The sequence below is a fragment of the Entamoeba histolytica genome, genomic scaffold (assembly GCF_000208925.1).
Source record: "Entamoeba histolytica HM-1:IMSS scf_1104750516297 genomic scaffold, whole genome shotgun sequence".
Lineage (NCBI taxonomy): Eukaryota > Evosea > Mastigamoebida > Endamoebidae > Entamoeba > Entamoeba histolytica.
The window spans coordinates 1-23,088 of NW_001914995.1; the positions used below are offsets into that span (position 1 = coordinate 1).

At 23.4% G+C, this 23,088-nt stretch overlaps 15 protein-coding genes across 15 annotated transcripts, besides 2 other annotated features; 9 read left to right on the top strand and 6 right to left on the bottom strand.

Moving 5' to 3' along the window:
- Nucleotides 1-1,713: 1,713 nt before the first annotated feature.
- On the top strand, nt 1,714-2,418 carry EHI_001730 (uncharacterized protein; the record flags this gene model as incomplete). The annotated part of the gene is made up of 1 exon (XM_644536.1): nt 1,714-2,418. The coding sequence occupies one exon, from the start codon at nt 1,714-1,716 to the stop codon at nt 2,416-2,418; it is 705 nt and encodes a 234-aa protein (XP_649628.1).
- A 106-nt stretch (nt 2,419-2,524) lies between these two features.
- On the top strand, nt 2,525-3,181 carry EHI_001740 (uncharacterized protein; the record flags this gene model as incomplete). The annotated part of the gene is made up of 1 exon (XM_644535.1): nt 2,525-3,181. The coding sequence occupies one exon, from the start codon at nt 2,525-2,527 to the stop codon at nt 3,179-3,181; it is 657 nt and encodes a 218-aa protein (XP_649627.1).
- Nucleotides 3,182-4,263: 1,082 nt separating this feature from the next.
- On the top strand, nt 4,264-7,179 carry EHI_001750 (uncharacterized protein; the record flags this gene model as incomplete). The annotated part of the gene is made up of 1 exon (XM_644534.2): nt 4,264-7,179. The coding sequence occupies one exon, from the start codon at nt 4,264-4,266 to the stop codon at nt 7,177-7,179; it is 2,916 nt and encodes a 971-aa protein (XP_649626.2).
- A 149-nt stretch (nt 7,180-7,328) lies between these two features.
- Nucleotides 7,329-7,892: a repeat region.
- A 235-nt stretch (nt 7,893-8,127) lies between these two features.
- Nucleotides 8,128-8,226: a repeat region.
- Nucleotides 8,227-8,608: 382 nt separating this feature from the next.
- Nucleotides 8,609-11,551, bottom strand: EHI_001760 (importin, putative; the record flags this gene model as incomplete). The annotated part of the gene is made up of 1 exon (XM_644533.1): nt 8,609-11,551. The coding sequence occupies one exon, from the start codon at nt 11,549-11,551 to the stop codon at nt 8,609-8,611; it is 2,943 nt and encodes a 980-aa protein (XP_649625.1).
- Nucleotides 11,552-11,755: 204 nt separating this feature from the next.
- On the top strand, nt 11,756-13,297 carry EHI_001770 (sodium/calcium exchanger protein, putative; the record flags this gene model as incomplete). The annotated part of the gene is made up of 1 exon (XM_644532.2): nt 11,756-13,297. One exon carries the CDS (start codon nt 11,756-11,758, stop codon nt 13,295-13,297), a length of 1,542 nt encoding a protein of 513 aa, XP_649624.2.
- Nucleotides 13,298-13,534: 237 nt separating this feature from the next.
- Nucleotides 13,535-14,235, top strand: EHI_001780 (uncharacterized protein). The gene has a single exon (XM_644945.2). It carries the CDS (start codon nt 13,536-13,538, stop codon nt 14,181-14,183), a length of 648 nt encoding a protein of 215 aa, XP_650037.1. The 5' UTR covers nt 13,535; the 3' UTR covers nt 14,184-14,235.
- An 86-nt stretch (nt 14,236-14,321) lies between these two features.
- Nucleotides 14,322-15,827, top strand: EHI_001790 (uncharacterized protein; the record flags this gene model as incomplete). Its single annotated transcript, XM_644531.2, has 1 exon — nt 14,322-15,827. The coding sequence occupies one exon, from the start codon at nt 14,322-14,324 to the stop codon at nt 15,825-15,827; it is 1,506 nt and encodes a 501-aa protein (XP_649623.1).
- A 74-nt stretch (nt 15,828-15,901) lies between these two features.
- Nucleotides 15,902-16,735, bottom strand: EHI_001800 (uncharacterized protein; the record flags this gene model as incomplete). Its single annotated transcript, XM_644530.1, has 1 exon — nt 15,902-16,735. One exon carries the CDS (start codon nt 16,733-16,735, stop codon nt 15,902-15,904), a length of 834 nt encoding a protein of 277 aa, XP_649622.1.
- Nucleotides 16,736-16,900: 165 nt separating this feature from the next.
- Nucleotides 16,901-17,389, bottom strand: EHI_001810 (uncharacterized protein; the record flags this gene model as incomplete). The annotated part of the gene is made up of 1 exon (XM_644955.1): nt 16,901-17,389. One exon carries the CDS (start codon nt 17,387-17,389, stop codon nt 16,901-16,903), a length of 489 nt encoding a protein of 162 aa, XP_650047.1.
- A 213-nt stretch (nt 17,390-17,602) lies between these two features.
- Nucleotides 17,603-18,160, bottom strand: EHI_001820 (uncharacterized protein; the record flags this gene model as incomplete). Its single annotated transcript, XM_644528.1, has 1 exon — nt 17,603-18,160. One exon carries the CDS (start codon nt 18,158-18,160, stop codon nt 17,603-17,605), a length of 558 nt encoding a protein of 185 aa, XP_649620.1.
- Nucleotides 18,161-18,464: 304 nt separating this feature from the next.
- EHI_001830 (uncharacterized protein) lies at nt 18,465-19,727 on the top strand (the record flags this gene model as incomplete). The annotated part of the gene is made up of 1 exon (XM_648073.2): nt 18,465-19,727. One exon carries the CDS (start codon nt 18,465-18,467, stop codon nt 19,725-19,727), a length of 1,263 nt encoding a protein of 420 aa, XP_653165.2.
- A 51-nt stretch (nt 19,728-19,778) lies between these two features.
- On the bottom strand, nt 19,779-20,681 carry EHI_001840 (uncharacterized protein; the record flags this gene model as incomplete). Its single annotated transcript, XM_648072.1, has 2 exons — nt 19,779-20,398; nt 20,453-20,681. 2 exons carry the CDS (start codon nt 20,679-20,681, stop codon nt 19,779-19,781), a joined length of 849 nt encoding a protein of 282 aa, XP_653164.1.
- Nucleotides 20,682-20,838: 157 nt separating this feature from the next.
- On the top strand, nt 20,839-21,258 carry EHI_001850 (H/ACA ribonucleoprotein complex subunit 2-like protein, putative; the record flags this gene model as incomplete). Its single annotated transcript, XM_648071.1, has 1 exon — nt 20,839-21,258. One exon carries the CDS (start codon nt 20,839-20,841, stop codon nt 21,256-21,258), a length of 420 nt encoding a protein of 139 aa, XP_653163.1.
- Nucleotides 21,259-21,315: 57 nt separating this feature from the next.
- Nucleotides 21,316-21,750, bottom strand: EHI_001860 (uncharacterized protein; the record flags this gene model as incomplete). Its single annotated transcript, XM_644950.1, has 2 exons — nt 21,316-21,565; nt 21,629-21,750. 2 exons carry the CDS (start codon nt 21,748-21,750, stop codon nt 21,316-21,318), a joined length of 372 nt encoding a protein of 123 aa, XP_650042.1.
- Nucleotides 21,751-22,360: 610 nt separating this feature from the next.
- Nucleotides 22,361-22,975, top strand: EHI_001870 (Rab family GTPase; the record flags this gene model as incomplete). The annotated part of the gene is made up of 1 exon (XM_644949.1): nt 22,361-22,975. The coding sequence occupies one exon, from the start codon at nt 22,361-22,363 to the stop codon at nt 22,973-22,975; it is 615 nt and encodes a 204-aa protein (XP_650041.1).
- Between the last annotated feature and the right edge of the window lie 113 nt (nt 22,976-23,088).

Sequence of the window (23,088 nt, forward strand, 5' to 3'; positions counted from 1 at the left end):
GATGCAAAATATTTTGAAATAAAAATAAATCATCATTTGATATTATTATTATATTTGATAATAAATTATATTATATATTAAATACATCATATTTCTTTATTATTTATCTTTCTTTTTATTATTTCATATATTACATTATTATTCATTCATTTATTATTTATATTTCATTTATTAAATAAAATGAAAATGAAATTGTAAAATATCAATCAATTAAATATTCATGAATAATAATTTATTAATATTTAATAATTGAAATAATAAATAATAAAGTAACAATAATGATATATTCAATATATTCTTTATTTAATTTGTTCAATATTAGATTATTCTATTTCATTATCATTTCATTGTCTTCTTTATTTTATTTCATTTATTATTTCATATTCATTTATTATTTTTTAAAATCAAATAAACAATAATATTGATATTCATTCATCATATTCATTTAATATAATAAATATACACAACATTTCAGAATAAAGAATGAATAATTAAGAATGAAAATATTGATTTATTCAATATTTTATTCAACATAAAATCAATAAAACATATATTTTGATAATACACAAATGAAATAATAAAGAAATATACAATACTCAAGAATTAATAAAAAAGAAATAAAAAGAATAAATGAATATAAAATTGATAAATAATAGAAGAAAGAAATAGAAAAACAACGAAAAACAAATAATATAAAAAGAATAAAAATATATAAAAGAATAAAAATAAAGTAGAAGAAGAATATAAAAATAATAAATCACAAAGAGATGATAAAAGAAGAAATAAAAAGTGTATTTTTAATGTAAAAATTAGAAATAATCAATAAAAGTGTCTAATTTAATGATGTAAAATAATTAATATTATTTTATTATTGAAAAATATTTTATTATTTTTTATGTTATTATTTATATGTATAACTTCATCATGATGTTTATTATATATTCAATCATATGTGTTATGTTATTATAACATATAATAAGTGATAAAATATAAATGAAAATGATATGAATATATGATATAGAATATAGAAAAAAACAAAAGAATAATAAGAATAAATGATAAATAAAACGAGAAATGATAGTCAATGATATAATAATAAAATCAAAGTATAAAAGATAAAATTAATATTAATATAAATCAAAAGAGAATAAATGATAATAATATAAAAATGATAAGAATATAAAAATGATAAAGATGAATAAACAAATAATAAAATACATTTAAATATAAAAGAATAACAATAAGAAAATCTAAAGAATATAAACATAAAAATAATAAAATAAGAAGAATATAATAATATAATAATATATAGATAATAAGAAGATGATAGATAAATAATATAAACAGAGAAATAAATATAAAAATACGATAGATAAATAACATATAAATAAAAGAATAAAAAGAATAAAAATAATTAAATATGATTCATCAAATCATCTATTTCATTAATATTTCATACAAAATGAATACAAGTGATCATAAAATATAAACATAAATATTTACATATTTTGTATTTATCATACTTTTTATTTTTTATTTATTTTTATTTTAGGAGCAAAATATAATAAATGGAAAATTCTATGGATGCAAATTTTTTTGCATCTTTTTTCTTTTTTGTAAATTATTTAGATGCATTTTTTCTTTGCTAATTTTCGTACCCATCTAATAATACCCTTAAACTAAATAAGATAGATTACCACTAAGATTTGTTCAATGTTTTTTTTTATTATTTTAACAGTTATTAATGTTGAAGGAAGATATCTCTATGATATTATTGATGCACAAGACAATGTACTTAATTCTATAAATGAGGATAAGCCATACAATTACTTTAAATATGTTAACAATGAATATCAAACTGAATATTATCCTCTTAATAGTTGTATTGATTTTAGTGATTATGCTGCTTATTTCTTTTATAACAATAATACACATATGAATTTTACTTATTACAGTACTATGGAGAATTGTAAAAATGCATTTGCTCCCATTGAAAACCGTACACTTCAAATTAATTATTCTACTATTGATGAAATTAGGAATTCATATCTTCTCATTTATACATATCATGACCAAGGATGTAAAAACTTACAAACTATTTTTTCTAAAAAGAAATTATGTTTTCCTGACAATGGAAGATGGTTAAATATCACTATAGTAAATAATACAATTTATGGTGGTGAATACTCTGACTCATATTGTTTAGACTTTGTTAATAACTTCACTAATGATTTAGATATTTGTTTTGCAAATACTCAGAAAAATTATTTTTATATTGACCCTTCAAAAGAAGAATTACCAGGATTAAATTTAGATTATGACTATAATTATAATCATGTTGATAATAGTGCTGAAATGATGAATCCATTATTTTCAATGATAGTTGTTCTTGTAACTATCTTTTTATGTCTTTTTTAGTCTCTTATAAGATAAAGATTCAATGATAATAATATCATTACTAGAATCTAATTAATCGTTCTCTTATTCTTTCTTTCTTTATTTTTCACTAAAACTAAGAAAAATTATGAGATCAAGACGTGCAATAGCATCCACAAGAAGAAGTGGACTTACTCCAAAACCTACAGCAAAGAACTTTGATATAAATGATTATGCTGGTAATATTACTGTCTATAAAGTAGATCAGATTCTTCAATTTGATCCTACTAATATGAAAAGTGCTACAGCAATAGTAGAGAATAGTGATACTTCTCAAATTAATGTTGATATGACTAGTTTAAAGACTGAATTATTTAGAACAAAGGCTAATTATGACCTAAGATTTAATGTTAAATTATCTAATAATGATAATAATGATAATAATGATAATACTAATGAAAAGATATATGGAATAGGATTCTTATTTCTAATTAATGATAAGAAAACAAAATATGACGTTATTATGTACTGTAATACAAGTGAGAGTCAAATTCAAGTTCCATTAGAAAGTAGTTTGTCATTTAATCTTAATGACTCATTCTTCTTATTTGGAGAAAATGCTTACTCCTCACTTACTATTAATCATCATATTGTTTCTATTGAATATAATGATTATCTACAGATCCTATTAAATAATATGCCATTTGGTCTTCAAAGAATCTTAGGTGATTTCACTTTCTCTAATGTTCTCAGTATAGTAAGTTATGATTATAATGAAACTACTGGTTCATGCTACTTAAACTAATTGATTATTTCTTAAAAAGGGCAACGAAAAAAGCAAATAATGGAAAAAGAAGAGAAAGATATAAAAGAATAAAAAGAAATAAGAAGTAGAAGGTGATGAAAAATAAAATTATGAAACTAAGAAAAAGTAGAAGAAGATAAAGAGTAATAAAATAGAATAGATAATAAAAGAAGAAATAAAAAGTGTATTTTTAATGTAAAAATTAGAAATATTCAATAATAAGTGTCTAATTTAATTGTGTAAAATGATTAACAATATTTTATTAATGAAAAATATTTTACTCTTTTTTATGTTTATTATTTATATGTATAATTTAAACATGATGTTTATTATATATTCAATCATATGTGTTATGTTATTATAACATGTAACATATAATAAGTGATAAAATATAAATGAAAATGATATGAATATATAACATAGATAGAATATAAAACAAAAGAATAATAAGAATAAATGATAAATAAAATGAGAAATGATAGTCAATGATATAATAATAAAATCAAAGTATAAAAGATAAAATTAATATAAATCAAAAGAGAATAAATATAAAATAAAAATAGATATAAATGATAATAATATAAAAATGATAAGAATATAAAAATGATAAAGATGAATATTCAAATAATAAAATACATTTAAATATAAAAGAATAACAATAAGAAAATCTAAATAATATAAACATAAAAAACATAAAATAAGAATAATATAATAATATAATAATATATAGATAATAAGAAGATGATAGATAAATAATATAAACAGAGAAATAAATATATAAAAATACGATAGATAAATAACATAATAATAAAAGAATAAAAAGAATAAAAATAATTAAATATGAATCATCAAATAATCTATTTCATTAATATTTCATACAAAATGAATACAAATGATTATAAAATATAAACATAAATATTTATATATTCTGTATTTATCATATTTTTTATTTATTTTTATTTTAGGAGCAAAATATAATAAAGTGGAAAATTCTATGGATGCAAATTTTTTTGCATCTTTTTTCTTTTTTGTAAATTATTTAGATGCATTTTTTCTTTGCTAATTTTCGTACCCATCCGTGAATGACTGAACATATTTTTGAGAAAATCTCTTTAAATCTATCAAATGTTATTAATAATTGTGTCTACAAGCAAACTACGTTGAAAGATGCTCAAAATGAAATTAAAGAAACAATGAATGTTATTATTAATCAATACAACCATTATATTAGCAAAGATATTATGGATGAAATACTTATTTTAACGTCAAAATTATTATATTCACAAAATATTGAATCACTAATTATTGATTTGAATAAATTAAATGGAGTAATAAGAAGAATTATAGAAAGGATGGTGAATGTTTGTAAAACAGTAAATTGGTATGAACAAGTAAAATTAAGAGTTGTACAAAAAGAAATGTTTGCATCGGAATTGATGGTTCCAAAAGAAATAGAATATGAAAAAAGAATTGAAATATTTAAGACATATATTCACAATGACATTAAAATTCATGACTCAGACGATAAAAATGCTGTTATCAATACCCTTAGAAAATTAATAATAATTTTATTTCTTCCTATCCATACAAAATCTACAAAAGTAAATAAAAATAATATAAAAATTATATTTTATTGTAATCACTCAGGAAAAACAAAGGAAACGTGTAAAGGAAGAGATTGTGAATATAAAATAATTTTAAGATTAGGATTTGATAATAAAAATAATATTATAGAAATTAATGAACATAAACATCCTTTAGATTATTTTTTTGTTGTATCAAAAACTTGTCCTTTGTTAAAATGTGAGAAACAATTAATTCCAAAAGCAAATAATGAAATAATAAAATTTATTGCAAATCATCCTCATATTCAAATTCCTTTTAGAAAATTTAGACAAATTCAGAGAGAAGAAGATAAAAATCACATTTTAGAAAATATATTTCTTTCAGAAACATTTTTTGAAAATGAGTCATTTATTAAATTAACAAATACTTTCACTAATGGGTATATTCATTCTATGTTATTCATTCATAAGAAAGTGGCTCAAATGGAATATAGTAAAAGAAAATGGTATGTTGATGATACTGCTAAAACAAATATATATAATAAAAATTTATATGTTATTATTGTAAAAGATGATAATTCTTTTAACCAACTTCTTTCTTTTGGTTATTTATTTGATCAATCTGAATGTTCATATAAATTCTTTCTTCATCAACTTTATAACATTTTAAATTATACTCCTCAAATAATTGTTTGTGATCGTTGCATTGCTCAATACAATGCTTTAAAACTTTTATTTCCTCATTCTAAACTATTTTTCTGTAGAATTCATATAGAAAGATCTTTGAAAAAATATTTTAAGAATGATCATATAATAATGAAATTATTTCATTTAACAATGAATATGAAATTAAATGAAAATGATTTAATTGAAACATGGAAAAGTATTATAATGAAAAATATTAAAAATATAGAAGAAGATAGTGATGATGATGAAAATACTTGTTATGGTGATAATGAAAGTAATGATGAAGAAGAAAATGATGATCAATTGTTTGAACCAGATACAAGTGATATTATAAATTCAACAGATAGACATAACACATTACAAGATAATATTGAACAAATGATAGAAGAAGCAAAAGAATTAAATATTAATAAAGGATTAATGTGTTTAATTGATTTAATTCAACACAAAGAAAATTGGATTCCTTCAGAATGTATCAAATATGGAATGTATCGTGATTTTACAACAAATCGAGTAGAAGGTTTCTTTGGACATTTAAAAAAAATAATTAATCATAATAATCTTCCTTTATATTTATTAACAGACAATATTTATGCACTTGCAAATACAATGTTTAGTAATATAATTGGGATTGATCTTCCTGATGAAATTATAGATAAAAATGTTCCTCATTTTAATTTATTGACTGAATTTTCAAAGAAAGTCTTAAAATCTCAATACAACGTATTAAATAATAATGTAATATGTGATGACACTCATTATTGTATTAGTTGTCAAATAAGAAATGTTAATCCTAAAGTAGCATGGCCTTGTTATCATTTGATGAAAGAAAGAAAAACTATGTCATTAAAATATCTTATTAATTATGATGACCTTCCATCATTTGCTTTTAAATCAAAAGAAATTAAAGTAAATTGGACTGATAAATCAATTTCTAATATTGATTTACCAAATAATTATACTTTGATAGCAAATGTAATTGTAAATAAAATAAAACATAATACAAATGTACATCCAAGGAATAAAGTTGATATTAGGAAAAGAACTTCAAAAGAAGTATTTTTTAATGAAATTGCTCCATTTCAATTGAAGAAGTGTAGAATTCCTGAAAAAAGTAAATGTGAAGAAGATAATATTGAAGAAAGAATGTCATCAATTCATTCACAAAATTCTAACACTCAACTATCTCAAATTGAAATATATACTGATGAAATACATGAATATGATAGTATATTAACAGAAGATGAATTTGAGAAGATAATGAAAACATTTAATGTTCCACCAAAATGTATGTTATGTGGTTTTTCAATGAATAATAATATATATCAATTACCACATAATATTAATGAAATACAAACAATTATATTCCCATTTTCATCAAAAAATAAATATGGATTCATAGCATATGTTAATAGAATTAATATAACAGGGAAAGAAAGAAAAGATTGTGTAGTACATATTAAATATGGGAATGTTAAATATCCAGAGTTTATGAGAGGAATGAATAAACAATTAATGAGTGTGTTAGAATTACCAAATGAACCAATAATTTATTCTATAAAAATTAATGAATGTATTGGACAAATAAAACATAATGGTTATATAACACTTTTCTTAATAGAATCTTTCATAAATAAAAGAAAAGAAGATGTTATAACAGGAAGATCAAAGAATCTAAGAGAATATATTTCAATAGAAAAAATGATAGAATCATTCAAACGTTATAAAAAAATTAAATCTAATTAGTTTTTCAATAACATCAAATGATTTTTTTAAAGTAAAATAATATGAATAAATAAAATACAATATGTTATAGAAACAAAATAATTTGAACTATAATTTAGTCTGTTTTTTAAAGAAAATCAAACCCTAATAATTAATAATATATTATTAATTAAGAAATAGTTAATTAAATGGTAATAGATTTTTCATATATTCTTTCTTGTTCAGTAAAGACTAATAACATTCCTGAGCTTGTTTTAAAAGAGTAATCTTTTTGTTTAACTATTCTTTTAAGTTTTTGTAGGAGTATGAGAAAAAGTATTTCTTTACTTTATTTCTTTTTATTAATATCTTCTCAAACATCTTCTGATTATTCCTTCTTTTTAGCCTTTTGTTTATTTTCTGTCTTAATTTTAAATAATTTCTTTTTCCATATTTTATGAATGAGAGAATTGAACATTTCATTAACATCATATTACTTTGACTATATTTCTTTTAGTCTTTCTTTGAATAATCTTCTTTTAGTCTTTCTTTGAATAATCTTCTTTTAATCTTAACCACACTTCAGCAGATTCTTATATTACAATATGTAATATTCTATCATAATATATTGTATTTATTATAGCATTCCCTTATCCATTTCTAATTCAAATACATCATAATCAAATAATAACAAAGAGAGTCAATACTTGATTTGTACTAGGGTTTGTGTGGTGTTTCAGCAGTGACACCTTCGATCTGATAATAAAAAAAAAGAACAAAGAAGGTGATAGAATTAAAAAATAATACCAAGCCTAAATAAATCAATACATAACAATCACGAAAACATCAAGAGATTGAAACGTTAAAAACTTCAACTGTTTAGATACAATCATAAATAGTTAATAAAATAAAAAGACATAACATATTTAATATGAAATAGTTTTAAAAAAGAAAAATTCTCAATAAACAAGAAAAAAAACATCGACATCTAAAAAAAAAAGTTAATTATTAGATATATCCACAATTGGATTTTCTTCATTTTGAGAAGTGATTATTTCAATTTCTTCAATATGTTGTAATTATGCAACATATTCTTCTTTTGTTTAAAATGTAAATAAAATAACATAAAATTAATATTTATTGAGAATAAAAAAAAAATAAATTATATGATTAAGTCTTAATTTTTTAGATAAAATAACTTTTAATACAAAATGAATATACTAATATAGTGTGTTACAAAAGGAAATATCTAAAACAATTATATTATAAAAATCAAGTTATACTTATTGTTTTTTATAATTTATTTTAAAGAAATAACCATTAAAAATTATAGTTTTTTTATTATAAATAATTAATAATTATAATTCTTCATTTTTATTTAGTTCTTATAATTTAATATTAAACTTAATTACTTCAATTAATTATTTTCTTATTAAAAAATCTTTAAATTAATTTTTTTATTCATTTTGTATTAATTCTGTTGTTGTTTTGCTGTTTGTTCAATGATAATTGTTTGAACAACACCTCTCAATCCTTCTGGTAAATTTCTAATAGCAGCTGCATGTCGTTCATCCTTTAAATCACCTTCCATTACTCTCTTTAATATTTCAAAGAATATTTCTCTTTCATCTAAATTAACAAGTTCATCTTCATCACTATCTATAATGTCATCACTAAAGTCATCTAAATAATCATCAAAGTCATAATTTTCTAAATTGTTTATATCTTCATAAACTACATCTTCGTCATCATTTAAATTTTGAATAGTAGAATCTCTAATAGATTTAGATAAATTATGAGCATTTTTAATTTTATATTCTTCACATTTCTTTCTTTGATTTTCTGTTTCAACAAGTAATGTAATAACAGTATTATAGAATCCAGTTAAATTATTTTTAATAAAATCTGGTAATTGATCAACAGGAAGTGTCATTAATGACATTAATGCAACAATGGTAATCTTTTTGTCAGAAAGAGAAGGAAGTTTCTTTGGAATAAAACTATTCCATAAAGAAAAGAATTGATTAAGAATTCCTAATGAATTTAAAATTGTAATAGTCAATCTAGTGTTATAGAAAATACAATATAAAATAACTTCTGTCCCTTGTAAAGCTAACATTGATTGTGGGTCTCTTAATAATGGTAATGTAGTTTTAATAAGAAATTCAACAAATGTATCAACTTGTCCATCACAACAAAGCAATACTGCTTGGGCAATTCTAAATACGCATAATGCCTCAATATCAATGTCAGGAGAAGAAAGAACAGAATTAATTAATTTCATTACTAATTGCATATTAGTTGGAATATTTAATAATTCTGGTTGCTTAGCAATAAATACTGTAATAAGTGGTTCTGCACTTGTTAATCCATCATAACTCATATTTAAACTAACATTTAATATAATAGTAAATAAGTCTTGAATTCTTGGATTTAAAGGTGTTGGTGCTAATCTAACAAGTTCACATGCTAAAGAAAATGTATTTTCAAGACTATCCTTAGCAAATAAACTATCAGATGTTAATAATCTATTAATATATGGAAGGAATAATTCAATAAAAATATTCATTGACTCAATACTTGTTGAATTCATTCTCATAATATCTGTTATTGAAGTAACTGCAGATGAAGCAGAAAATGTGGCATTTATTTGTGCATTTTCATCAAGTTCTCCATAATTATTTTCAATAGAAATTAATACATCTAATAATGCTTTAACAATGTCAATTGAGTGTGGTCTTGTTTCATTTGGGAATCTTTTAATTAATTCAGATAATGTTTCAACTACATTTTCACTTTCAAAGACTTTAATAGTTTGTAATAATACTTCAAATAATTGAACTAATACTGACTTAAATGAATCACTCAAACAATTATAATCTACAAATATACCAATTACTGATCCAGCTGATACTCTTGCAATAACATCATTACTACTTAAAAGTTGGAACATCATTTGAACTACTTTAATAACATAATCTGGTAATACACTTGTTTTTTGGAAATTAAGTATTCTAAATACAATACCAGCTAAGTCACATCCTCTTCTAATTAATAATGTATTTCCACTAGATAATAATAATGGAACTGTAACACTTAAAATACTTGGTACATACTTAGCATAATCTTTTGAAATAACAAATTGACCACAAATTTTTCCCATAATAAAACATGCACAATCAATAATTATTGGATCTTTTTCAAGACCACTTTGATCAACAGGAATAAGACTTAATAATGGTTGAATATAATATGGAAGGAATGTTTTTGCTCTATATTGTATTGTTGCTCTTATAAAGTTAATTGATGCAGTTCTTCCATCAATAGAACCAAAGTCGTCATCTTCATCTCTATTTCTAAGATAATCAACAGGAGCAGTTTTCATTTCTTCTAATTCATTAGGAGTAACCATAATTTGTCTAAATATAATTTTTTCAAATAAAACAGGGAAGAATTGAAGAATAACTTTAGACAATTTACTTGTTTTTAAACAATGTGATAATAATGAAATTTCATAAAACATTAATTTACTTGGTATTGCTAAATTTAAATGAGGAAGCATTGCATTAATAAATTGTGTTGCAATATTATCAACAAAATATGTAACTGTTTGAGTAGCTCGAGATGCCTTACTAGTATTATGACTAATAAATGAAGAAGTTCCACGAATAAGTCCAATTAAAGAAGAACATTGAGCATTTTTTTCATCGTTATTATTAAAAGTAAATGGTTGTTGTAAAAATGCAATAGCATTAGTATAAAATAAATCAATAGTTTCTTTATTAAAGAATGAAGGAACTTTAGTATAAATAATGTATTTAAATAATTTAAAACAAAGTCTTGTATGAACATACATTCTATTTTGAATTGCTGTAATTAATATTCTTAAACATGTAGGAAATATTATTTCTATAAATTGCATCATTGGAGCATAATTTTCTGTTTGAAATCTAAATGATTTAGCAAATGTATTAATACTTGCCATAACTCCTTTAAATGATATTTCATTTGAAATAATTTCTGGATTTTGAATTAATGATTGAATAATTTGTAATAATCCTCCACATTTACCTGGAAAATCCATTACTAAAATGAATCTTAGTGTTTCTATTAATTGGGTTTGTACTACACCTGGGGATCGGATGATTAATTGCATTAATAATTCACATAATTTTGCTTTTGGTTCTTCGTTTAAATTTTCCCAAATTAATTTGATATAATGTTTGAAATTAATTGAAACAATCTGTTGAACAACTAACGGCTCTTGTGTGTTAGAAAGAATGTTAATAGCTGTTGTACCAAATTCTGGATTATTAAACATCACATTAAACATTTCATTTGCTTGTGTTAAACTATTATTATTACCTGATAATGAAAGTTGACATGCATGATGAATTTGGTCAGTCAAAGACATGAATTAATGATACTAATTAACAATTATTTGAGATTTTATAATAAAACCCTAAGGGTTTTTAATATGTTTTTGGTTTTTGGGATAAAGAAGATAATAACACAATTTTTTAAAAAAATGTTATTAAAAAAAAAATAAAATAAGAAGAACTAAAAAAGAACTTAAAAATATTGAATTTTAATAAAACATTTTGTTAAAGAAAAAAGAATGAAACAGATGAATAAAATTTATATTATATTATTTTGTATTATAAATGTTTATGGAGAATGTGTATTACCAAAAGAAGGACAATGTAGTTATATTCTTCAAAACTGTGAAGATGTATCATTTTTAATTAATTATTTAGAATTACTATATTGTTATAATTCATATTGGATAGTACTTGTTTGTATGGTAATTGGAATTATAATTATATTTTATTTATTATCAGTTTCTTCATCAGATCATTTTGTTCCAATATTAACAATTCTCAGTAAACATCTTTCTATGTCTGCTGATTTAGCTGGAATTACAATTTTAGCAATTGGAAATGGAGCTCCTGATGTTTTTAGTACATTTGTAGCTATTTATAATACAGGAGATGTTGAATTAGCAACAGCAGAAGTGATAGGATCAGGATGTTTTGTAAGTAGTATTATAGTAGCAAGTATTGTTTTATTAGGAAAAGAAGATATAAAAATGCCAGAAACATTAATTCATAATATCAGTTGTTATATACTTGCATTATTATTTGTATATTTTATTTGTACAACAGGAAGTGTATCAATAATACATTCTATTATATTTATTCTTATTTACATTTTATATGTTTGTTTCATTGGATATATAACCAAAAACAAACCTTTAATTAAAATTTCTGAACAACTAGACTCTGAAAATAAAACTAAATTAATTGATAATACATTAAACAATATTGATGAAGAATTAAATTCTTCTAATGAATGTACTACTTTAAATAATAATATTTCTTCAGATAAAGGATTTACAAGTCAATATAATATATTAGAACAAATTAAACTTACTAATTGGTTTAATAAAATATTATTAATATTATCAATTCCTTTTAGGTTTATTATGGAATTTACTACTCCTCATATTTCTGATAATAGAAAAAATTTACTTATTTCTTTTGCTTTATCTCCTTTACCTATTTGTATTGTTTCTCAATTACCTTTAAAATATTTCATTATTCCTTTTATTTTATCAATTGGAATTATTTTAATTATTCATTTCACTGAAACACAAATCCCTTCTATTATTATCAATTTATATGGATTTGTTATTAGTGTTTTATACATTTATATATTCGCAAGTGAATTAGTTGCACTTCTTCAATCAATTGGAGTTGCTATGAAAATTGATTCTTCAATTCTTGGTTTAACTGTATTATGTTGGGGAAATTCAGTTGGTGATTTTGTTTCAAATGTAATTGTTAGTTCTCAAGGTTATTCAGAAATGGGAATTATTGCTTCGTATGGAGGACCTTGTTTTAATTTATTAATAGGACTTGGAGGTGGTGTTTTAGCTCGTTCAATTCTTCATTTTCCTAAGTCTCAACAAATAGTAATGACTGATTCATTATTCTTTTCAACAACATATTTGATTGTACAGTTATTAATTACTTTAATATTCATTTCTATTAACGGTAAATTAAACAAGAAGTATGCAATAGTTCTTATATGTTCTTATCTTCTTGTTCTTTCCTTCTCAACTCTTTCTGCATTTAACGTTTTTAAACTGTTTGGTTAAATAACATTTTCTTTATCATTTTATGTTTTTTCTTTTTTGTTAGTACATAAGAAAAAAAAAAAGAGATGAAAAGTTCAAGAAAAAAGTCAAATAAAAAATAAAAAAAGAGAAACCCTTGAAAAATTTCCAATTTTTTTACAGAAAAAATGAGAAAAAAAGAGATAAGAAGATTCTATGACATGTAACCCTTCAAATTTAACAATTAGAAACAGAACTAAGAAAATCATTCAACGGTATTATGAAATACCAACAATTTATTGTTATTACAGGAGGTGTTGGAGTAGGAAAGTCTACACTTATTCATAATTTAAAAAGAAGTCTTCCTAAAAAAGAACGAATCTTTATTAAAGAATATATTGATTTTAAACCAAGTACAGGAAAGAAAATGCTTGAAGAAACATTAAAAGGAAAAGGGTCTATGTATGAACTTCAATTATTTATTATTGATTGTTTCAAAGAACAATTAGAAAGAGCTAAACAAATGAAATATGTTATTATGGAAAGAAGTCCAATTGATTCAATTTTCATATTTTCTAATGAGGCATATTTCCAAGGAAGAATGACAACAGAAGAATATAATGACCTTAAAGTTAGAGTTGATGACCTTTATACTACATATGGTATTCCAAGATTTAATGAAATGATTATTAATCGAATAGACAGTTGTAAATATACTATTAACGGTATATTTGAATATGTCAAATATCAGAGTCAAGAATACTGGAAACAATCAAAAAGTGCATTATTCCTTTTATATTGTAGTGATCCATTGAAACAAAAGGAAAATATTGAAAAAAGAGGAAGACCAGAAGAAAAGGATTATGACATTAATTATATGATTAGAATAAATAATGAGTATAGTAAATTATTTGCTGAATACATTTAAATATATGACCAACAACATTTTGTAATTAATTCATAATTTTTTTATTAAACCATTTTTTTTTGTTTCTCAAAACAAAAATTTTTAATAAAAAAACTAATAACAAAAACAGAAAAAAGAACTGAATTGAGAAAATGATAAATGTCACAAAAGACTAATAGAAGTATTGAAACATGGAAAATTGCAGTTTCTCTTGAAAATATTACATTAACTGCAAAAGGAGTTTCAGGAGTAACATTATATATTCAATGGAAATGTGGAAAAGAAAGTGGAATATTACCACGATCAATTTGTGTTGATGGGAAAGCAAGTTTAGGAGAATTTTCATTTGAAGAAAAGATTCGACGAGACATAAAAAAGTATAGATATTTAAAAAAAACATTACATATAACACTTATTCAAGTACTTAAAAGTAAAAAACAAGCAGTTGGAAGTATTGAACTTAATCTAGCACTTCATTTAGAAAGTCAAAATAAAGAAGAAGTTGAATTACCTATTGCAAATGGAAGACTTAAATTTGATTTAGAAATATTAACAGATGCAACGCCTATGACTATTAAAGATACTGTAATTAATTTTGATGATGTTGTTGATGAAATACAACAATTAGAAGATGACATTAATGAACAATTAATAGAAAAAGAGAAATTACTAAATGATATTGATGATTTAACATATCAAGTTCAAGTATTAAAAAGAAATAGAGTTGAAGAAGGGGATGTTACTTTAGAAGAAAATCAATTTATTATTGAAGAAATATTCTTAAGTAAAATGACATTTTCAGATAAACAACATCCATTAACAGGAGATGTTATTTTTGATAAATTAAGTGAAAATAAGGCAATTCGACCAGAAAAACAAAAGTTTCTTGATAAAATTGTTCAATCGTTAAAATCAATTTCAATTATTTCATTAGAAACACCAAAAAGAAATGTTTATTGGATTGGTGTAAATGCATTATTAGTTAAAAGAATTAATACTGAAATTGTATCAAAGAATTTAAGCGATAAAAATGTTCATACTCGATTTGTTAATAATTTATTTAAACAATTAAATTCAAGTTTATTAATGACATACCAATACATTGAAAATAAGTTACAACCAATGATTATGAAATATTTTACAGATTCAAAATCAAATCTTGGACCAAAAGCAACATTTGAAGTATTAAAAGAATATCTTGCTTCTATGAAGAAAGATAAATTAAGTCTTACTATTGTTTCTAATTTCTGTAAAATGTTTGTGATTCATTATGATAGATTAGTTTTTAATAATTTAATGAAACAAAAAAGTATTGCAGCAGAGATAACCTTTTATATTAAATGTCAAATTGCTGCATTTTGTGAATTACTTAGGGATTATTCAAATGATAGTTATGAAGAGGATTTTGTTTTACTAAAGTCATTATGTGATTTAGCAGTTGTTTCATTAGAAGTTATTTCAGCACAAGACTTAGTCAACTCAATCTGTCCAAATATTTCTTTTAGCCAAATATTTGCTATTATCGCAAAAATTGAACCACCTGTAAACATTGTTGCATTAAATAGATTGAAAAATGAAGTAGCTAATATTAAAGATAAACCACAAGCTTCTACTGATGAAAATAAATTAATACAATTACAATTAAATGATATGTTTTCATTCTAGATATGACTAATTTATAAAAGGTTCATCTTCTTTAAGTCATTTCACTTAATTAAATTTTTTTTAATTATCCTTTATTACCTTCCATTAACCAATTGAATTTTTGTTAGTTCAGACTCTATCATTCCATCTCTATTGAAGTATTTAATTATTGAGAGTATAAACCCAATAAATAAAAAATTAACAAGAATATGAAAGTATTGTAATGCTAATTTTTCAGTAAATAATGAAAATATACAACAAATCCCATTCAAAATAATAAAAATAATATTAACACATTGAATTTGAACAAATCCTATTAATCTAAATAAAGATAATTCACATGGTTTAGAACCATACATAGAAATACGGAATTTGTTAACCTTTCTTTTTCCAAGAGAATAACATATTAAAGTAATTAGAATCTCTCCAATTAAAAAGGTTAATCCAATAATCCTATCAATTCTTGAAACTTTTAATGCAAAAAAACTTAATAATGATAATATTCCATTTTCCATATGTAGAAACAATGAAACTGAATTGTTTTGGTTAGTAGCAAAGCACATCACATACCATAAATTAAGGATAAACAAACCAATAGGAATTATAGGAGTATTATCAAATAAATGAACAAGTTTATGAATCATACAGAAATATATTATAGTCAAAAAAGTAATTAATGTAGTTGAATAAAAAGGTTCATACCAAATAAAACATGAATGACAAAATACTACTGAGCATAAATAAAATACAATCATTGACAAATTATGTGAATAAGACACAAAAGGATTTTGAGAACTTCCATTTCTCTCAAGATTAATAACAAAAGTAGAATTTTCTTTTAGGCTAAATAGAAAAGGAGTGATATTGTAATAATCCATTATTCCTTGAGAAGCAATAGATAGTCCAATTAATAGACAAAATTTAAGCATTAATTTAATTTATTTGATAAAGTAATTTAGGTTTTAAGTAAATGTCTTTTCATTTCATAATTTAATTTGTGATAAATAAAAAGTCAAAAAATAATAAGAAGATAAATAAATAAAATATAATGAGTTTCAACAAAACAATTGAATTATACCATAATACATTATACGTTACTTCTTTCCTCTCTTTTTATGTTTTTCTTTTGGAACTTTAGAATCTTTTACTAAAACAACACCTTGTTTATCTCTTCTTTTCTTTTTACCTTGTTTTGGAGTAGCTGGTTCTTTTATTCCTTCAACAACAGTTTCTGGAAGAACAACACTATTTTCTGGAATTGTTTCGAGTTGTGGAATACTTTCATTCTCTTCAACTAAAATATTTTGATTATTTGACAATTTAGAACTTTGTCTATCCATTAGAGATGAACAGTCAGTAGCCATTAAAGAAGACTCACTATAATGTGCAAAATGAGAAGAACTTTCTGTACCTTGGATTTGTTGTGCTGCCATACTTCCTGAGTCGATACAATCATCGGTTAATGTTGTTAAATTACTTACAGCACTATAAATAGTCATCATAGAAGGATAGTCAGAAAGTTGGAAATTTTGTCCGATACATTGTGATGGATTAATTATTGATTCTGAATTGGACATACTCATTTTTCTTGTAATACAAACTATATCTTTTGAAGTTCTTTATATCTTTTTCTGATTTTCTCTTTCTTGTTTTTGTAGTTTTTTTCTTTTTTTTTGATTATTTTTATAACTAACATCAATTTATTTTAAATAATTAATTTTCCTTTTTTTTTATTTTATTCTATTTTTACTTTCTTCTTTAAAAATAGATTTTTAAACCATAAAAATATGTTTATGTTATTCTTCTTCATTTTGACGTTTTACTAATTGAATATTAAGATCTGATTGAACAATTGCTTCATTATCAACTGGTGGTGGGGGATATGGAGATAACATTCCTGGAATAAATTGTTGACGTGTTGGATGTCTTATTTTGAAACATATAAAAATGGAATATCCTAATATAATAACAATAACAAGAGTAAAGATGATAGTTAATGAAATAATATTTGTGTTTTGTGAAGAAAATGAACTTGAAGAAGGACATTTTCCTGGAGATGTTATTGTATTTTTAACACACGTTGGGATTGCCTGACATTCATTTGAAGGTGTGCACCAATAACATCCACTATTAGCACATGTCATACAATTTGTTTTTAATGAACAATCAACACATTTTGATGGTTGATTAATTGATGGGGAACAATCAGAAAATGTTAATGAACATTGATTATTACACCACTCACAACCAATAATTGTACATTCATAACAATTCTTTATTCTATTACATTCTTCGTTACTTTGTGATTTAACATAAGAGAATATTAATGACAAAAAGAGAAGATAATATCTCATAAGAAATATCTTTTTGTAATTTAAAAGATGAAATAAAAAAAAAAACAAAAGTCTTTTAAAAATCTAAAAAAACAAAATTGAGTCTAATACAATGAACTTTGTTTTGTTTCTTTTCATTATATCTACTTGTTTAGCATCTTCACAATTGGAAGTTAAAATATTACCAAATGGTAATGTACTTCATCATCTTCAATTTAAATGGAAACACTATCAACAAGGAATATTAAACTATCCTGATGGAGATGATTTGCCTGCAACATATTATCTGAACAAACACTATAATGTCTCTATCAGTGAAGTGGTTATGACTCGTGGAAATTGGAAAACTCAATATGGTAAAGCACCTTATGCTCTTTCAAGTGGTTCTTTCATAGCTCTTCAAGCACCATCTGATTTAAATACAAAAGAATATTATTTAGCACTTTCAACATTACTTCAAAATGTTGCTTATCAAGGGTTATCGGTTCAACCAACTAATGTTCACAACTTAATCCATAAAATGAATGTAACCCATTATATTTCTGCACCTTCAGATTGGAGTTGTCTCGAAAATGTTATTAGGATTAAATCATTAATCCCTAAAATGGACCATTCTGAACTTCTCAATAGTGAAATTTTAAAAAGTGAATTATACTCCTTCAAAGTCAGACAATCACCAGATGAATTTATTGCAGATATTTTATTAGTTAGAAAATCTTTTGATCATACTCACAACATCTTTGATGTATACAAAACACATTGTACTGGTACTGTTTTGGTTGATGGGTTTGTTGGTTTAACTGTTAATGGTAAACCAATTACAACTCCTCAAACATTTGATTGTAAAAAAAATCTTACTCTTTCGTGGAATGACTCTAATCAAGACTCAGTAAGTTCTATTAACTCTCGTTATTACTATGTTTCTAAACCTTCACCAGACTCAATTAGTGATGGTACTCTACGTTATGAATTGGTAAATAAAGAAAAAACTTCACTAACCGCTTCATTAGTTATTTCAATTCCAAATTTCCTCAATCCAAAGAAGTTAAAATGTTTTATTAATCATAAGACTGTGCCTTGTCACTCTGTTCTTCCTCACAAAGCTACTCAAAAATCTAGTGCTGTAAGTATTCCAATTAAAATTCAAATACCATCACTTTCAACATTGAATATTGAGGTAGATGTGTCTTATGTCTTCCAACATAGATCATTACATTCTCAAGAACCTCAACGTGGATGGGATGTTCCATCTGTTGAATGTATATTATCAACACAAGAAATTATCATAAGTAACAACTTGTTAGTAGGACTTCCAGCTCCTGATTTCTCTATGCCATATAATGTGTTAGCGTTATCATTAGCAATTTTTGCTCTAGGAATTGGCAATTCAATAGATATTGTCATTCAAAAAAGAAATTATTTATTAGAAAATCAAGTAAAATCCAACCTTCCAACCATTCTGTTAGTTTTAAGGTCCATCTATTATACTCTTAAAAACAAAAAGAAAGAGTCTCATCAAGAGGAACAAGAAATAAATGAAAATTCCCAACCAAAAGATACAAATGAAAAACAAATCAAAACCGATTAAATTAAGTAAATTCTTTTTCACTAAGAAAATTCATGCATTCTTTTAGAGGATTTAATAAATAGAATGAAGATAGAGGAAAAGACATCCACAAATAATACCAGAAATTGAAGATGTTATAAAGTTAATAGCTGAATTACTTAAAACATCAACCCCAGAAATTCTTATTACATTATCTCCAGATTTACGTACAACACACTTTCGTTTTTCATCCCAACCAGAGTATTGTAGTGTTCCTCCAAGAATACTATCTAACAAATTTCCTAATACTCCACTAATCGTAATAGAAGAAGAAACTAATACAAAGAGAGTTATGTCAAATGGACAATTCATCAAAAATACCAATCCTCCAAGCAATCCAATCAAGAGCGATCCACCAAACCCAGAAATAAGTCCAAGAGAACTTACACCACCGTTAGTACCAGCTGGAACTTGTTTGAATGTAATGATATGAAATGGTTGTGTTTTACTCAAAATCCCAACTTCAGAAGACCATGTATCTCCATTGGTACAAGAATAAAATCCAGGAATAATTCCATACAAGAAAATTTGAAATGAAGATAATCCAAAACATGCACTAGCTCCATTTTGTGCACCAGTAAGTAATAGCATAATACAACTTAGTGTAGCAAGTAAACTATTACATAAAACTTGAATTGATGATCTTTTTGATTCTTCACAAATAAGTGAATGTTCATTTTAAATCTAATTGATTAACCATAACAAACCCTCAACATACTTTTCTTCTAACATTCTTTTCTTATTCATTCCAACTTTGGTTAAAATGGATGAAGTAATGAAAAATGCCATAATATACAATGCTGGAGATATGCCAGTGCTTAAATGGATGAGTCCAGTAATTCCAGCAACTATAGCACCATCAAGAGTTAAAGAACCTTTTATCACTGCCAAAAAAGGAATAAGAATAGAAAGAGTCAAATTAATAAAGAAACTCATATTTATTTTCTTAGTTTCTAGACAGTTGTTTGTTCATAATTTTTGTTAAATAAAACTAAAAAAGAGGAAATAGTAAAAATAAATAGCAAAAGATATTAATAAACAAAAATAAGAAAAGAATCAAAAAGAATGAACTAAAAAACACAAAACCCTTCAAATGTCATCAAGTGAAAGTAATGATAACCACATTCATTTACTCCCAATTGCTACACCATTAGCAAGTGATAATGTAGAAAAAAGACTTCATAAACTTATTAAGAAAGCTGTTGAAACTAAATGTATTAAACGAGGAATTAAAGATACAATGAAAACTGTTAAAAAAGAGAAGGATGCAGAAAAAATGAAAAATTGGTTATGTGTTCTTGCTGGAGACGTTACTCCACTTGATATTATTTCACATATTCCTAGTTATATGAAAGAAAAAGGAATTGCTTATATTTATGTTAAAACAAGAGAAGCACTTGGAAAAGTTGCAGGATCAACTCATCCAACCACATGTGTTCTTCTTACTTGTGATTCAGACAGTCCATGTTTTGATTCTTGCCAAAAATTAATTAAAAAGATTAAAAATGAATGAATAATTTAATAATTCTTTAAATATCATAATGTTAACTTTGATATTATTTATTTCATTTTATTCTTTCCATCCCATTCCTTTTAACATTGCTATTCCAAAATTTTCTATTGGAATTTTATCATATTCTTCAACACTAACTTCTGATGGTAATGAACTATATCTTTCGGTAAAAGTTATTGATGGGGAATGATTGTATTGATTTTGTTTTTCTTTCATTTGTTCTAAAACTGATTTACCATTAACAGAAGGAGGAAGAGGAATAGGACTAATAGTTTTATTTAGTTTAGGTGGTGTTAATTCATCTTTTCTAAAAGAAATGAAACAATCCTTTTATTAAATAGTTTTTTTTATAAATAAGAGAAAAGCAAACTGAATATTTTTAATTGGTTTTGAATATATTTCTCTTTTTTGTTGAGAAGTGTCTTCTTCATTTGTAAAACAAGATGTTTTTTTTGTTTTTTTCTTTATACAAACATTAATTTTATTACTCATTTAAATGTTGTTAATCAAATTAAGTTCTTTTATTTCATTTTTTATTTTTGTTTGAAAAAGAGTTTGTAAAGAACATTAGAAAAGTAAAAGTGTTTGTTTATTGCTTTAATCTTTATATAATCTTTATAATTATTATTAGCACTCTGTAAAATAAAAATACCTGTTTGGTTATAAACTGTCAGATTATGAACTTTATTTGATTAAAAGAATTTGATTAATGATAGTACTTTTTTAAGTAAATTTAATTGAAACAATAGTAAATCATTATATAAAACATTATAATAAAACTATTATTTAATTAAAGGAAAATGACTCAGTAATAATGTTTTATTATAAGAATAACAATTACCTTATATATTTAATATACTATTTAATACAACAAATGAAGAGTTTTTACTATAACCAAGAGAATTAATATTATAAACAAAAAAATGAAAGTTTTTATTTTAAGTAATTTATTTTTTGTGAAGAAAATATGAAGTATTTATTCAAAAAAAACTATAAAAATTGAGTGATTTAAAGAAGAAACGAATAAAATGGTATATAAAACAAAGAACTAAAAAAGAAAAAAAAAACAAAAAAGAAATAGATTAGTAGATTAAACAGAAATATGACAGAAAGAATAACCCTTAAAATTATCGTTCTTGGAGATTCATTTGTTGGAAAGACATCATTAATTAATCAGTTTGTTAATAGGAAATATTCTAGTGAATATAAATCAACAATTGGAGTTGATTTATCAACTAAAGTAATATCAATTAAAGATCAATTAGTATCTTTACAAATATGGGACCCAAGTGGAACTGAACGATTTCGATGTATTAGTGAAAGTTTTTTTAGAGGAACTGATGGGTGTGTATTAGTTTGTTCCGTGACATCAATAGAATCATTTAATAGTTTTGAAAGTTGGATGAGTGATATAATAAATCATATTGGATATAATGTTCCATTTGTTGCAGTAGCAAATAAAAGTGATTTAGATCCAATAGAATGGCAAGTAACATCAAATAGATTAGACACATGGTGTAAAAAGAAAAATATTCCATCATTTTTTGTAAGTGCAAAAGATGCGTCAAATGTTGAAAATGCATTTATTAGATTAAGTGAAGATGTTTTAATTAATAATTCTACCAAACAAAGTACAGTTGAAATTACTCAAATTAATTTAAATCAAATTAAACAAAATAGTCAAAATTCACCGAATCAAAAAGACTCATGTTGTTAGTTATATAAATATTATATATCAATTAAAATTAAATACATTTTAATATTTAGAAGTACATTTAATTGATTCATATTTACAACTTAAATCAATACGTTATTTTATTTTGAATTACC

Excerpts from the sequence above, each read along its gene's own strand:
- EHI_001780 (XM_644945.2), top strand. The coding sequence starts at position 13,536 with ATGAAATACCAACAATTTATTGTTATTACAGGAGGTGTTGGAGTAGGA.